Genomic DNA, 17,135 nt, shown 5'->3' on the forward strand with positions numbered 1-17,135 from the left:
TGAGCCACCTTAGAGGTCCGCAAAGCTGCATATCAGCGATGGAACCGCGTCGAGCTCGGGTGAGGAGGTGATCCGTCATTCTTTTCTTTGGTGGCTGCTATGGTGGTGCCGGAGGTAGGCGACGGGTGTTGATGTGAAACTCAGAGATGTTCTGTTATCTTTTCAGTTTTGTCTACATCGTTGCGGAACTCATCCTCTACAGGGAAAAAGAGGACACCGGCAGTTATTCCATGCGTGCCGAGCTCTGCGCCTTCAACTCCAAGTCACGAAAGTGGAGGGTCTTCCTCAAGGACGCACCGCGGCCGCAGGACCAGAGCAACGGCGGCCGGCTCCCCACGCTCCGAGCAAACCATCATGTGCTCGCTTCCGAGGGCCGTTTCCTGTGCTGGGTTGACTACTTCAGCGGCATCGTGCTAGCCGACTTCTCCGACATGTGCCCATCCCCGACCCCGGCACGCCACTTCGTGCCTTTCCCCGGAGAAGAGGAGTACAGCCCGGAGGTACGGGCGGAGAAGTGCTTCGGGGAGAGATACCGAAGCGTGTGTCCATCAGCCAAGGCAAGATGCGCTTCGTCCACATCGACAATGACCTGCACATCGGCTGGCAACAAGGGCAGCAGCCTCGCCAAAAAAATCACCATTTGGACTTTGAACATGATGGATGATGGTACTGGTGACTCCTCCGGGTTCAAGTGGGAGCCACATCGTGTGATCGACCTGGATCGTCGTTGGGTGAGTAATCCTGGTATACCTCGGTATCTTCCCAAGTACCCAGTCCTCAGCGCCCATGACGCAGATGCCCTGTGCTGTCTGCTAAGGAAGCAGGCATTTCATGGCGAGGCCTCCATGATTATGGTTGACATGAACCATGCATCTCTGCGGTCATGTACTCCATATATCAATCGGCAGTCTGTGGATGTGAAGGATCACAAATGCGAGTTTTTCAATATGCCCCTGCTTCCAACTGTCTTCTCCAAATACTACCACTACCTTGAAAGGCCATCAGGGTAATTAATCTCTCTTAGTGTGCACTTACTTATACACTGTATTACCAAAAAAGGCTCGCGCCCGCTTACATACTGTATTACGCAGCAATGCAGCATGATTGCCTTTGCTTAGCTTTCTGTTGGATATGGATGTGTTTTTTTGCTTATTTATCTTACCTATATGATGCAACACATATTCTGTCTCGTTGGTTAATTATATGATTTTGAAGGGTGGTGCACGCTTACTATCTAGTGCACATACTTTGTTTTTGTTTCATTGCAGTGTCCCTTCCCCAACTGATCAACAAACTGTCCTAGACCCGCTCTATTGCCGATACTTTGACTTTGGACAAAAGTTATATGCAGACTCCGGAGTACATTTAGCCAATATATACAAAAATTAAGTCATTGGATCCCGCGTGAGAACACACAAGGGCACAATAAAATTTTCTACAACTGGTTGCAGAATAGCTATATATGCATCCATAGCATGTTAATTGATTGTCCCGCAGTCAATAGATAAGCATCCTTTGGACGGGTATACCATCTAGGAGGTCATGCTGCTGGTTAAAAGGAGAGCCGTGGTGGAGCTTTGTTTGATTTCTTCCAGTATTTTGCTCTGAAAAAAAAAAACCTATCCATGGTAGAGCTTGTGGTTAATGTCAGCTGGTTGAATAAAAATCAAAAAATCATCCCGGAGACCCACAAGCTCTACCACGGGAGTGTGGTTGTCCCAGGATGAGAATGATGTTTGCTTTCAAAAAAAATATTAGCTCTCTCTTAGGTCATCGACATGCTTGCTGTTTAGCCGATTTCGTGGTTTGGATGGATAGTTGCGGATAGCCTGACTGGGTCCATATTCAAATCATGCATTCGTTTATTTCTTTCATCTTGATGGTGGTAGTTTGTTTTAGGGAAGACATTATGGTTTCTGTTAATGGAAATTGGAAAGGAAGCACCCTTCTTCGAAAAAAATCTAGAATTGTACGCCTAACAGACTTTTTTTTCTCTCGGCAAACATCACATTTTTGTGTATCCGTAGAAATATAGACTCAAGCTATAGCCTGAACATTATATTTCTTGTGCTCTAGGTGGCTCCTGACAACCGTCCACATCTTGAAAGACTAATTCACAAGGTGAAGACTAAAACTACGTCTACACATATATTTACAAGATTACATGGCATATATTTATCTCTTTGCTAATGTTGATGTTAAGATCAAGATATGTTAGTGAAACCGATGCTTTAGTCTGGTCACTCTAGAGATATGTCAACATAGTTGAGAATCGTGTATTGAACACCCAGTATTTTTTAATATTATTTTTTTGCAATTTGAGCTTATTATTTAGATTTTTAGCTTGAAATACAACTTATGAAATTACTAAACTAAACGACTGACAACATACCTTAATTGTCATTTGAAATTCTTGGGATCTTCTAGATCCTTGAAAGGGTAGGCACCAACCAATAGCACTGAAAGGTTTGCCCCACATCCACATATCGGCTATCTGCATTCAGGGACAAATTATTGGTACTTGTGCAAAAAAAAAGTATTTAGAAGGTAATTTTGTTGAGAATGATGTCAGAGTTTCAATAGTAGTTTTGTTGAGAATGACGAACTGTACAATACAAAACAACAGGATTGTAGATCGATTAAAATTTAGTATCCATCACAACTTCTGTTTGTTATAAGTTACTGCAGTAAGATGGTTCATTTTTTTTGCCGAGATTCTAGAGATGATATATAAGAATATCCATCAAATAAGCGAACAATCTGACAACTGCCCAACATATTAGCAGAAAGTACCTTCGAATAACCAGTCACATATCTTCAGGCGAGGAGTGGTACTTTCATCCAGCATAGTGTTGTCTCGCTTTCATAGAACAATGAATCAGTGTCTCCATGCTCAAGTATAAAATATTCTGTCAAAAGAAAATACAAAAGAAAAAAAGTTGCTCAAGAAAAGAAATCTAAACATAAGCACACCAAATCTTATTTAATTAGAGTCCAGTATATCGTGCACGATAAACTTAGATGGCTCTTTTTTTGCAGGAAAACTTAAACGCCTCATAATTCGCTAGATTTAACTCAACACATTCAGATGGAAAATAGTGTGCAATTTCCAAGTGTATGCCAAACACACTGGTAAGTAGTGACCTTCTCAAAGCTTGTGTTGACATGGACAGAAGTGCCCATATAGCATCATCAGAGAGCCCCTTTGTTCCTAAGGAAAGACGGAAATTTCTTGCAGAGCTCCAAATTGAATGGTGATTCCCCAGGAAATCAATGCACAAACTAAGATAATTCCATCTGTTGCCTTCACACATCTCAAATTGCACAAGGAGCTTTTATTTTTGATCAATACCAATCCTTATCAGATCGGAAGGTGAAGGGCAGTGAATCCTACGTCCCCACACTCTGTTTGATCTACGAGAGTGTGACCAGCATGGATTGCGTCGGGGAGGGGATATAGTAGTAGGTGAGAATAGGGTGTCTGCACTGACGTACTTGCGGCGGTCCGCATTGGAGGAGACAAGGGACGACACGAACGGTGTGGTCGGAGTTGGGGCTGCTGTAGCGGTAAAGAGATGAGGTAGTGGAGGCAGTCGTGCCTGAACAGCTCCAGTTGCGAACTTGTGGAGGTCGCATGAGACTCATACCTGCCAAGGTATAACTCAGGATGACTTGGAAGGGGGCGGAGGAGACGGCAAGGAGGAGGGGCTCATGGTGGTTGATAGCTAATCTGTTGCATGTTCAACACTGAACTTACTTTGTTTGAATAAAAGGACCGACAGCGTGCACCTGTACACGTACGGTTCAGTAGATTCAGTTAGGTGTTTTTTTGTTAGTAGTTTTTAGTCTAGCTAGAATTGCTCGCCTTACCTGGTCATGGGATGGCATGATTGTAGCCGTATGTGCGGGCAAAGTAGTTGCTCGATCTCAGCTAGACATCGTGGGATGGCACAACCAATAGGCCAGCTGAAGACGTGGACGTTTTCCTTGTAATTCGGCAACCGTTTTGAGCTCGCCAGATAATAACAGAAGAAGCAGAAAAGTTGCGGGTAGTTGAGCAGCGCAAAATCATTGTCTCCTACCTCTCTCACTCTCTCCCTGCATCATGCTCTTCTTCGTGTGTGTCAGCCTCTGCAACAACAGTGGTAGTGGGTTATGCGGCCTGGGGCAGACGAGAGCATCGACCTCTCCGGATCCTTTTTATTTTTTCCTCGGATGTCTAGATGATGTGAGAGGGAGAGATAGTTGAACGTGGGAGGCAAGGAGTTATCTACAAACGAGGAGTGGATTGTGGGGGTCTTTTTGCAAAACTGACATAGCTTGTCTCAGATGCGTTGAATGTAAATCGAACGGTTGTAAATGAAGGATGACAAGCACACCATCATCACGAATTCAGCTTTTTACAGGAGTAGGGATTGTTGAAGATTATATGGATAACCCTTTTACGTACCTTCTTACATACGTATCAAGCAACATGGTGTGAACTCGGCAATAGTGACGGTCTGCGCCGTTTTCTCTTTTGGGGGCATTATCGTGGAGGTTAGGTTTGCTAGGTCGTGGTGTGGGCTGTGTCTAGTTCTCCCCTTCCAACCAGCGGGAGCAGAATCGGCGGGGTCTCCACCCCCATCCGTCGCCGGAGCGGCAGACAATGGAGGCGAGGACCCGCAGTCCTCGGAAGGGGGCAGAAACGTCGCCTGAAAACCATCAGAGGCGAAGCAGTTTGTGCGGGAGAAGAGAGTCACCACGCGCGAGGGAGGATCCAGAAGGACGAACCTGTCAACGCGATCCCGAACGCACGCATCGCTTCGATCCAGCGGCAGGGGAGTGTACCGATCTCACGTTCTGCCGGTCGACGGCCGGCTAGCACTGTCCTTTTTTTTATATTTTGACCTGGTTTATTTACAAGAGATTCTTTTTTTTAATATATACTTTCCGTTAAAACAGTCCTCTGCTTCCGGTCGCGTCCCACTCCCACTCCCACCCGGCTCTCGTCGCGTCCTGTGGTATGGCGCCGCAGCGGCCTCGGGCGCTCCTCCGACGACCGCTCCCCTCCTCGTAACCACCGTCCGTGCCGATCCAAACCCCGCAGAGCACCACGGCCGCCACGGCAAGCCTAAAAGAGCAGCCTCTCCCTTCGACCCGGACAGTCATGGCGGCCGCACTTCTCGCCGCCGCGCCCTCGCCTCTCCCGCCGGCATCCTGGAGACGGAGGCCTCTCCTCGCGGCCCTGCCGCCCGCTCTCCGCTGCCTCAGGGCTCCAACCTCCGCTCCTCCCGGAACCCCGCCGCCTCCCCGCAGAGCTCTCGCTCCCGTCTCCAGAGCCGCGCGCGGAGCGGCGCCGGCGCGAGGCAGGGGTGAGGTGACGGGGAAGTCCGGCCAGGCGCCCCGCGATTGGGGCGCGCTTGCGGGGAGGCTGGCGCTGGGCGCGCTCCTGGGCTCCGCCGCCCTGCTCGGCTGCCGCGGCGCGGCGTTCGCGGCGGCCGAGGACTCCATCAAGGCGTCCGGGTTCGGGCTGCGGGTCGCGGCGTCGCTGCGGAGCCTCGGCTGGCCCGACGACGCCGTCGTGTTCACGCTGGCCACATTGCCGGTGCTCGAGCTGCGGGGGGCGATTCCGGCCGGGTATTGGATGCGCCTTCACCCCGTCCGGCTGACCGTCCTCGCAGTTTTGGGGTATATATTTCTTATCTCAGTGTCAATGCTTCATTTACTAGATTTAGTGTCAGTTCCTCAAGGTGTTCGACAGTTTTTTTAACTAATGATGAAGTGGATTGACTCTGTAGCATTTTATATTTGCTTACTGAAATAAACCCCGTTTCCTATTAAACCTGAAAAATTAAAACAGCCCCAAAGAGGGAAACACAGTAAATCAGTTTGTGTTGCTGTCCTTTAACATACAGGTTTAAAGGGCAGACAAGCACCTGTTGCAGAATGATATCTATCCTAACATGCAAACTTAAGTGAATATTGATATAAAGTATGAATCATTTTAGTTAGTGTGTGGAACTGAGGTTGCTACTTAACTGACGGCCATCTCCAACACAACTTAGCTATTGTCTGTTTTTGCTCAGGTTATGTGGCACTAGTTGTGCATTGCTAAGGTTTAGAGATAGTGACACTTGATTATCACTTATTAGTTACTACAGATTTGCTGTTCCTACATGGTATTAGAGCTGATTCTGAGGAGAGCACATTATGATCAAGAAACTGAAATCAGCAAGTTAGCAACTACTGTAGTTGAATGGAAAAGGTTTACTTTTTACCCCTAAGTTATATGCTATGCTCACTTTATCACATAAACAAATTTCCACTCTTAGTCCCCCAAAAGATAGTTAGCTCTTTCCCTGCATGTCTTTCTGAGCTCTGCTTTAAATTAAAGAAGGGGGAAGTCTGTACATAGCTTGAAACCAGCTAAAAAACCAAAGGAAAATACATGGCAATTACTCTCGATCAGGCTGGCCTGTACACGGAAGGTCAGCATGAATGAAAGACATGCTCTCATCAGAGGAGGCCTGGGCATTTTGGAAGATCCCGTGGCAGTGCTCCTTCCACAGGGGACAGACTACATAAATCGCCATGGACTCAATCTTCTGGCATTGGGGATTTTTTACTCCATGTGAAGGTTTTCTCCACCGGCTAGCGACGGAAGACCTCAGGGCAATGGCAGAAGCTCTAGGATGAGAGGAGGAGAAGGCAAACCAAATTTGCTTAGCAAAAGAACATCCCAGCATTAGATGGTTCGCTGATTCCAGCACCTGGTCACACATCATTGTGCGGCCAACCTCTCACATGCAGCCTGTCTGCAGTCTACAGTCTGTTCTGCAGGAGAAGCCAGAGTTAAAACTGAACTTCTCCTTCAGCTTCAACACTCCAAATCTTCAGTAGGTCATTACAATGAATTTGCCGAATAACTGCCCATCATACGCAAACACCGCCGAGTAAGAGTTGCAGGCTGTGAGCTTGTAAGATACGCAGTCTGGGTTTTCAGATAGCTGACCCCCACGCACACACTGCACTTTAGACCATATCTGCAACAACATGTCAATTTCCTCCTCCAAGTTAATCCTTTGAAGGCTCTTTATCCACTTTCCTCCCCTGATCCCATCACAAACGGAGATACTTTTCCTAGAGACCAACCGGAATAAGCTGGGCGCCATATCTTTCAGAGGGACTCCATCAAGCCAACCGTCGAACCAGAATGAGGCTTTTTCCCCATTCCCAATGTGAATCGTAGTGCAGGTCGCAAAGAGCTGCTGATCAGTCGCATTGCAAGTAACAGGCAGTCCTTTCAAAAGTTTGTCCACATTGTCCCAGTTGAACCATAGCCATCTTCACCGCAATGCCCTGCTAAAGTGCTCCAAATATTTCACTCCTAATCCTCTACAGTATATAGACAACCAGAGTTTCACCCAGCTTACTAAACCCTTGCCCCTGTGCGCCTCTTATCCAATGTTCAGGATGTCGGTAACTGGTACCATATCGGTCGGGTGATTGAGTAGGGATTAATTGGCGAATCGGCCATTTAGCTGAATTTATCGGTAACCCATTTATCGGGAGGTTAACTACGGACATATCTATATATCCTAGGCTATATAGCAACATGCAATGTACAAAGTGTCTAAATATGCAATCCTAGGCTACATAGCAACAAGGAAAATTGTTGCCTTGATGTTCTGATGATGTGGCATCAGATCTGGAAGGCCATAAACCTGCACACTGAAAAGTAGGGAGGGAATGTGCCAGTTTTGCGCTGAAAATGCCTAGCAGTTAATCGGCCAGCTGATAATTCGGCCTGGCAGCTGATAAATAGGCTTGTCAGACAAATTAACTGGACCTACCAGTTAATGGCTTGAATAGCACGTTCTCGTATCGGGAGTGGTCCGAATAGCAGTTAACTGACCATATCGTGAGTTGACTGACACTGACCGATATTTGGGACAGTGCTCTTATCCACACCAGAGAAAACTTCTCCGGATCTTGTCTATGTTTTTGATAATCCACTTGGACGGTGAAAAAGCAGTGAAGAAATAGGTTGTGAGCGCTGCAGCACAGAATTGATAAGCATTAGATGCCCCTTTCTGGGCATGAGTTTTCCCTTTCCATGGCTTCAACCTCCCAGCAATTCTGTCCAAAAGAGGTTGGCAGTCAATTGCAGGAAAAAAGAATCGCGGTTAAGCCCCAGAAGGTCTCTGGCAAGCCTCTCTGAGCAGGGAATTGAAGTGATGCAGCAGCACCTGAGCTTTAGCATCATGGTCAGACGTCTCTTCACCCTTCAGATTTTTCAGAACAGGAATGTGATTCTTCCTCCTCCAGGTCATTCGCTTTAACGTGAAAAACTTTTGTGTTTGCATCTCCAGATTTGATCCACATAATACAAGATCTTTGACGCCATCTCACTCTGTCAAGCGCTGCAAAGCCAAGCAGCTTCAGTTTCAAGAGAAAACGAGGGTTTCATTCCTTAGCAAATAGCTCACGTTCCTCCTGATGAAGGTACAACTGGAAAATCACCTCATTGGCTACCTCCTTTGTGAATCTCACTTCCTTCTTTTATCTTGTATATCACAGTTTCAGAGCATGAGCAGTTCTTGACAGCTTGATGTGCAAAATCTTTACAGCATCCTTCGAGCGAACAGATTTAGCCCAGGCTGAAGCAGCTTCTCTCTGAATCCCTCCATCCTTAGCCAACAAAGCCTCAAATCTGAACCCTTTATAGTGCTTGACATCCATCTTCTGGAGGATCATTGGACAGTGATGCGAAAGGGCAGTTGAGGCCGGAGACAACTGATATTACAAGTGGCTCAGCTCCTAAGATTAACATGGTCGATTTTGGAATGAACCGTGTTCTCTCTCTCCTTAGACCAGGTGAACCTCCTTCCATTAAGAGCAATTTCCTGGAGGTCAAGATCCTCATGTTTCCAAAGCGGCCCATCATTCTGAGATTAATGTTGGAGTTGCTTTCGTCGCTGACACCACAAATGAGATTGAAGTCCCCAAGAATCATCCAATCAGGCAACACATTATTCCTTATGCTCTCAAGCTCGTTGAGAAAAAGAATCTTATCACTGTCCTCCGGAGGCCCATACACAGCAGCAATATTGGTCAGATCAGTAGTAGTACCAGTAGGCATTCTAGTCGGAGGAAATAGCACAATCATCTGTGCTGGCAACCAGGATCCCACAACTTGTACCATTAGCAGTTTGAAGACGAAGTCCTCAGAAAATCTGCTGCCCAGGACCTCAGCACAATACTTTTATCAACATCAGCTAATTTAGTTTCTTGAAGGCATACAATGTTGCACTGGTTAGCTGAGAAAAAATTCTGTGGCGACCTCCTCCAGGCCGGGTTGTTCAACTCTCTCACGTTCCAGTTAAGGAGCTTCATATTCCATCGAAGAAAACAACACGGTGAACAAACAAGATTGTATTGAGCATCCACCAACTGGAAGCAGCAACCAGAGGCGATATAACCAGCACAGCAGGAGACAGAGGACTACAAGGCACAATACTCCCCTCCTGGTTTTGGCAACGGCTTTAATGGCGTGGTTGATAGTTTTGCTCGAGTGGCATGTACCTCACCTTGGTTTTGCACGCGCGGGTGGTATTTCACATTCTTCCCCCGTCCCCTCCGCCTCATCCTATCATCACTGACCAATCCCGGAATCCAATCCTGTGTCACTCACACCTCGACTATCTGAAATAACCGAAGGTGAGCGAGGGGAGATGATACAATAAAACAAAAGGTGGCAGCACTGTGAAAACTTTGGCGGTTGGAAAAGAAAGATGGATGCACATGGCCACACTTGATCCCACTCCCTCCCTCCCTCCCTCCCCTGGTCATGGTCATGGTCGTGTCGTGTGGGTTGTGGGGCCACCAGGCATGCATTGGGATATCCTCTAATCAGCTTTGCAGGGCCGACAGGGAGATCACCGGAGCCCAGCCCCAGAGCTGCGTCGCGATTCTGCCCGATGGAAGCCGGGGAAGGTAAAAGATGGTGGGGCAGGAGCGAAAGGGATGCACGGCAACGCCCATCGCCAATGGCTGGCCGAGAAGGGATGCATGCAGGTGGTCACAGATGAGGAGATCATGTGGTGCATGCATGCATTGCCAATGGACGAGACGGCTGGCCCGCGCTGCCGAGCGAGCAAAGCTGGGGCTGGGTGAACTGGAGTTTGGCGGGCCCCCTCCCCACCCAAGCTGGGGATTCCTGCCTGCCTCCCTCCGCCCGTTGCGGTGTGGCTTTCTTGGCCGCGAAGACACCCGCCCCTCCCTGCCCGCCTTCCCCTTCCATCCATTGTCCTCTTTCTCCCTCCCTCGGTCTCCACTGCATAGGATGCCAACCACAGTCCGGAACGCTGCTTTTGGCAGAGCCGTTTTGAACCTTGGACCCGTGCCACCGATCCGCCCAGCCACCTAGGCAGGTCCGTGCACGGTGCATGCGCCGGCGGACGTGCATGCGGTGCGTACGCGCGCGTGCGGCCGTTGCGTCCCACCGTTGTCGCTGTACACGACCAGATCCCCCTGGAACCATCCACCGGCTCGCCATCGCAAGTCACACGCGCGCGCGGCTCCATCTCCACCTCCACGGACGCCCTGGCACGCGCGCATCCATCCACCCATCCCTCCCGGCGCCAGATCAACCACCACCCCGCGGGGCGCGTACGACCCACGCCACCTCCCTCCCTCCCTCCCTGGCCGCGCCGCGCGCGCAGGAACGTACGCACGTCACACGGCCCGGCAGCCCACCGCGCGGCTTTCGCTTTGCTTTTGCCCGGCCGGCGCAGCAGCGGGCAGCCGGATCAGCTCGCAGAGCAGGGCAAGGCTTGAATGGTAGTGGCCAGGCGCCAGGCCGTGCATGTCCCCCCTCCCGCCCACGTCCCTTTCCTACCCACCCACGACCCACACGCGCGCTCCACCACCCCTCTCTTTCTCTCGCTCGCAGTATCGTTGCACCGGAACGGCAATCGCGCTCGCGCCGTGCGCGCGTGCATCGGGCGTACGTGCCACCGTGGGTTCCAATTTTCAAACGCGCGCGCGGTCGGATCACGTGCCCGTCGCGCTCGCTGCGATCACGTATCGGCCCGGGAGCTCCCTCCTGTATTCATGTCATGCATGCATGCATGATCGTACCGTATGCCCGGCCACCGGATCACGTGCATCCGCGTTCTAGAGTGACAAGGTTTGAAACCCAAATTTTTTCGCGAATACGCAAGATGCGTATCATTCCATTGATAGGTAGAAACCCAAATAACATACTATTCCTGTGAAGCAACGCTCTGCGCCAAACGACCGCTACAACCCAGCTTCACCATACTTAAGCCCACCCTACAGTTTACATGCTCATATATGCCTTCATCGTGTAGAGTTTCGGCGGATGGCTTTTCGTGCATCGCACGTTTCCGCGTGGTACATCCCACCGTGAGCTTGCTCGTTTATCGGCAGGGGGCGGTTTTCCGGCGATCGGAGACACACCGGATCGTCCTCCTCGACGACGAGGGATTTGTGGTGGACTCGTGGGTGTGTCGACAGGGAGAAATTTTGGCTTCGTGCACCATGGTGCAGTTTCCGTGTCACGTTGCATGTCTATGTGAGCCGTGTCTACACGAGCAGGGGCGGAGCCAGCCCTGTGGGCCGCCTTCATATACAGTAGCAGTTGTAAGGGCATATTTCTCTCTATGTGGTTTTGGTAATTGATGACAGTATATTTGCGAACTAATCGTGTGCATTGAGCATTTCAGTGATCTCATGCCTAGGCACAAGACGATTCGGTGCCCCTCGGAGCCTTTCGAAGGCGGCGGTTCTCTGCGTTTTTTTCCGGTGGATTTGAGTCGTAGGAAGCTGTACTATTAAGAGGGGGTCCGCTTCGGAAAGGTTAGGGTGGAATCAACACGTACACATCTGTTCCTTTGCACCACCTTTCCTTCGCTTCATTGGAGCACGATCCGTTTATCCTTGTCGCTGTGAGATGAAGGCCTCCAAGTGCTATAGGTTCTGTGGCGTGCGGTAGTACTGCTCAAGGGAGCAGTAGTACCACGGGGGCCCGCGGTAGTACCGCCCCAGCAAGCGGTAGTACCGCGCCTGGCAGGCGGTAGTACCGCTGCCTCTAGCCCAGAAGGCTGGCGCGCGCGGAAGTAGGCGCGGAAGTAATTTTTACTTCCGCCCCTATGCGGTAGTACCGCTCCCTACGAGCGGTAGTACCGTGCCGGATTTTCGCACGTCCCAAACTCAGCGGAAGTAGTCACGGACGTAATTTATTTAGTCCGTGCTTTTTCCAGCCTAAGTTGAGCCCTGCCTTGCGGTAGTACCGCAGGGGCGCGCGGTAGTACCGCTCCGGCGGTTCTACCGCTTGTTGCCTAGTGCAACATGACCTCTCCTGGCTTCTACCGCACGAGCGGTAGTACCGCAGCATGATGCAGTAGTACCGTGGCGGCTTGCGGTAGTACCGTGTCCCGCGGGCTGAGTAAGTGGGTAACGGTTGGTTTTTTCCCCACTATATAAAGGGGCTCTTCTCCAAGAAGACCACATCTTCCCTCCCCAAGCTCCATTGTTGCTCAAAGCTTCATCTTCGCCCGATCTCTCTCCCTAGCCAATCAAACTTGTTGATTTTCTAGGGATTGGATGAGAAGGCCCCGATCTACACTTGTAGCAAGAGAAATTTGATTCCCCCCACTAATCCCTTGCGGATCTTGTTACTCTTGGGTGTTTCCCTAGACGGTTGAGGTCACCGCAGAGCCATATTCCATTGTGGTGAAGCTTCATGGTGTCGTTGGGAGCCTCTGATTAAGTTGTGGAGATAGCCCCAACCTTGTTTGTAAAGGTTCGGTCGCCGCCTTCAAGGACACCAATAGTGGAATCATGACATCTCGCATTGTGTGAGGGCGTGAGGAGAATACGGTGGCCCTAGTGGTTTCTTGGGGAGCATTATGCCTCCACACCGCTCCAACAGAGACATACTTTCTCTCAAAGGGAAGGAACTTCGGTAACACATCCTCGTCTCCACTCTAGGTTATCTCTTACCTTTACTTGTGCATGTGCTAGTTGTTGTTGCATAATATAGGTTGCTCACCTAGTTGCATATCTAGACAACCTACTTTGATGCTAAGTTTAATTTGGTAAAGAAAAGCTAAAAAATGTTAGTTACCTATTCACCCCCCTCTAGTCAACCATATCGATCCAATTGGTATCAGAGCCTCGTCTCTTTATTAAGGACTTTGTCGTCCGAAGAGTATGATTGACACTATGGACGAGGTGGAGGAGCACTCCGGTGCCAGTCCCATCTTGTCCGCGGCCGATGGGGGTTCCTCGGTCTCTCGTGAGGACTTCAATGCGGCTATGGACACATTGAAAACCTCCTTGATGGCCGAGGTTAAAGGCATGTTCAAGTTATATCTTGAAGGCATTAAACTTTCTACCACACTGTTGGAAGTGGTTGCTCAAGGAAATATGCCCTAGAGGCAATAATAAAGTTGTTATTTATATTTCCTTATATGATAAATGTTTATTATTCATGCTAGAATTGTATTAACCGGAAACTTAGTACATGTGTGAATACATAGACAAACAGAGTGTCACTAGTATGCCTCTACTTAACTAGCTCGTTGAATCAAAGATGGTTAAGTTTCCTAGCCATAGACATGAGTTGTCATTTGATTAACGGGATCACATCATTGGAGAATGATGTGATTGAATTGACCCATTCCGTTAGCTTAGAACTTGATCGTTTAGTATATTGCTATTGCTTTCTTTATGACTTATACATGTTCCTATGACTATGAGATTATGCAACTTCCGAATACCGGAGGAACACTTTGTGTGCTACCAAACGTCACAACGTAACTGGGTGATTATAAAGGTGTTCTACAGGTGTCTCTGATGGTACTTGTTGAGTTGGCATAGATCAAGATTAGGATTTGTCACTCCGATTGTCGGAGAGGTATCTCTGGGCCCTCTCGGTAATGCACATCACTATAAGCCTTGCAAGCAATGTGACTAATGAGTTAGTAGCGGGATGATGCATTACGAAACGAGTAAAGAGACTTGCCGGTAACGAGACTGAACTAGGTATTGAGATACCGACGATCGAATCTCGGGCAAGTAACATACCGATGACAAAGGGAACAACGTATGTTGTTATGCGGTATGACCGATAAAGATCTTCGTAGAATATGTAGGAGCCAATATGAGCATCCAGGTTCCGCTATTGGTTATTGACCGGAGATGAGTCTCGGTCATGTCTACATAGTTCTCGAACCCGTAGTGTCCGCACGCTTAAAGTTTTGTAACGACCGATATTATGAGTTTATGTGTTTTGATGTACCGAAGGTTGTTCGGATTCCCGGATGTGATCACGGACATGATGAGGAGTCTCGAAATGGTCGAGACATAAAGATCGATATATTGGATAGCTATGTTTGGACATTAGAATGGTTCCGGGTGAGTTCGGGCATTTACCGGAGTACCGGGAGGTTACCGGAACCCCCCCGGGGAGTGTATGGGCCTTATTGGGCCTTAGTGGGAGAGAGAAGGAGGCGGCCTAGGAGGGGGCGCGTGTAACGCCCCGAGACCGATGCTCTAGAAGCCTTCTTTCACTAGTAGGAAAAGGGGCTTTTACCCCGGTTTGTAAGGGCCTTTTGTCCCGGTTTTCGAACCGGGACTAAAGGGTCGTTACTAAAGCCCTAACCCTTTAGTCCCGGTTCTTACACGAACCGGGACAGAAGGTCCTCCACGTGGCCGCTGCTGCCAGCCCAGGCAGGGGGGCCTTTGGTCCCGGTTGGTGCCACCAACCGGGACCAATAGGCAGGGCCTTTTGTCCCGGTTGGTGTCACCAACCGGGACCAATAGGCATCCACGCGTCAGCATTTCAGGGGCTGGGGTTTTTGTTTTTTAAGGGGGGGGGATTGGGGGTTAATTTAGGTGTTTCATATATTATGTTAGATAGCTAATTAATAGAGAGAAGTGTCCTCTCTTATCTTCGTGCTTGGTCGACGCTACGTACTATATACGTATGGAGAGGACTAGACATGCTAGCTAGTAAGCAAATGAAGGATACAGAGAGAAGTGATATCGACCACCTCTCCTTCTCCGAGAGATTGGTCGAACAACAAGTTCTCGTATATCTATCTGACACTACCGGCTACATATATACAATAATTATCTCTTACAATATAATCTCCTAATTAAATTGTAAGAACACAGGGTCCACATAGTATTCTCCGTTTTCAGCGATCACGTGGTCAAGGAAGAATGCCGCCAATTCCTCTTGAATTCCTCGCATACGATCTGGTGCTAGGAGTTCATCACGCATCTGAAATATCTAATTTGAAGAAGGGGGTTAATACATATATATATATGAATAAATGAAACTCGACACAAATGATGGTAATAAAATAAAATTGTGAATATTATTGCTTACGCACTTCATATTGTTCGTCAGAGTAGCCCCGCTCACAGGTCGTGTGGCGGATGGACTTGCAAACATAGTATCCACAGTAATTATTCCCGGGTTCCTGCCACAACCACTTTACAAGAAATATAGGTCAATCAAACTGATAAGCAAACATGCTAAATGGTATTGATGAAACTAGCGCTTGAATCACTAGGAGATGCGCGGAACATGCTACTATAGTACTTACTTTCGGGTGTTTAAATTGCAGCTTCTTCGGCAGTCCCGGAGCTTTTGTGGTGAATTTTCTCCAAACCTTGCCAGACAAAGAAAACAATTACTTGATATCAGGAAATGAACAAAGTTGCTGATATGGTGGATAACGATCGATTTAACTTACTTCTCGAGCATTTGAGTCATGTTCGCATAGTCCTGGGGATCTTTTCGTCTCGAGTCTAAGACGGTTACTACTCCCTGCTCAAGCTTAATCTCTAGGAGAATATAGTGGAAGCTGCGCATGCATGCATAAGTCATCAATTACATTACCATAACCTGAACTAATAAGGGAAACCGAATATGCAGAAGACAGTAACACTCACTTGAAGTTGTAAGGAAAGAGTATTATATCTTTGTTTTGATTTAATACCAACGATCGTAGCAAGTTGGCCTTGGCTTCTTTGGGATGTTTTTCAACCGTATATGCATCTATGAGATTTGTGTTAATGAACCCAATATCACCGATTTGTCTTTTCTTCAATTCGGCGATCTTCAATCTGCATAATATAGTGAGGATAGTTATAAATACATGCAATGAAAGAGCTGACCTATATAGAGACACTTAATGACAGAAGTAGTTCTACTTACAGAAAGTAGCAAGTGATCGTTGTTTTATCGAGGGCCTTTTGATTGAAAAACTGGAAGAAATCCTCAAATGGAACATTCAGCAGTTCAATTCCAACGAGGTCATGCTCCGGTTTAACTCTCAGCGTCAAAGTATTCATCCCATCAGACTCTGCAGGTTTTCATGTACCAATCATGTAATCTTTGCATCATCGTTGTTAGAGATCTTTCATCTTTGACGAGAGGCTTCCCGTAATGGTATTTGTGTTCGTCCACCTCCATGATTTCATAATGTACATCGTTGGGCAGGTAATCTCCAAGATTTCTATAACCGGCCACCATCCTCGGATCATTAGCGACGATGTCTTTTGACACCTTGAGCGGGGGGCACGATTGGTTCGCTTGTTCGCCGAGCTGGGCAATTTTTTTCCCAGCTCGTCGTTCTTTTAACCTTTGATCACCGACAGTACTTCCCGACCGCTCCGCTTCGGCATATGTCTTTGCAAGAATGCGCTCATAGTTGCCTCTCGGCGGAGACTTTGGTGGTTTTGTCAGGGCAGCCAGAGTGCGCTTTGCTTTCACTGGATCTACCTTCTCCTCTGGAGGTGGATGTTTCTTTGCTTTCACCCCTTCAAAGAAGTTTGTCACTTCGGCTCGCACGATCTTCCTGGTTTCCTCCTCGGTCCTCTCGTATGGTAACTTCTCTGGAGTCTTCAGAGAAGGACCGAATCTGTATTGCCTCCCGCCTCTGGCAGCTGTACTGCTAGACGCCGGCAGAGCAGACGGAGCGGCTGCGGCTGTCTTCTTTCCTTGCTTACGAGGCGGAGGAGAAGGACTACGACGTGCCGGAGCAGCCGGAGTGGCGGCGGGTCTCTTCCGCCCTTGCTGACGAGGCGGAGAAGGAGGAGGCTGGCTGCTC

The 17,135-nt window shown here is 48.5% G+C and overlaps 1 protein-coding gene across 1 annotated transcript; it reads left to right on the forward strand.

Annotated features, from left to right (window-relative positions):
* Positions 1 to 4,968: 4,968 nt before the first annotated feature.
* On the forward strand, positions 4,969 to 6,445 carry LOC119306489. The gene has a single exon (XM_037582693.1). The coding sequence runs from the start codon at positions 5,150 to 5,152 to the stop codon at positions 5,750 to 5,752; it is 603 nt and encodes a 200-aa protein (XP_037438590.1). The 5' UTR covers positions 4,969 to 5,149; the 3' UTR covers positions 5,753 to 6,445.
* The last annotated feature ends 10,690 nt before the right edge of the window (positions 6,446 to 17,135 follow it).

Source organism: Triticum dicoccoides, chromosome 5B (assembly GCF_002162155.2).
Source record: "Triticum dicoccoides isolate Atlit2015 ecotype Zavitan chromosome 5B, WEW_v2.0, whole genome shotgun sequence".
NCBI classification, from domain to species: Eukaryota; Viridiplantae; Streptophyta; class Magnoliopsida; order Poales; family Poaceae; genus Triticum; species Triticum dicoccoides.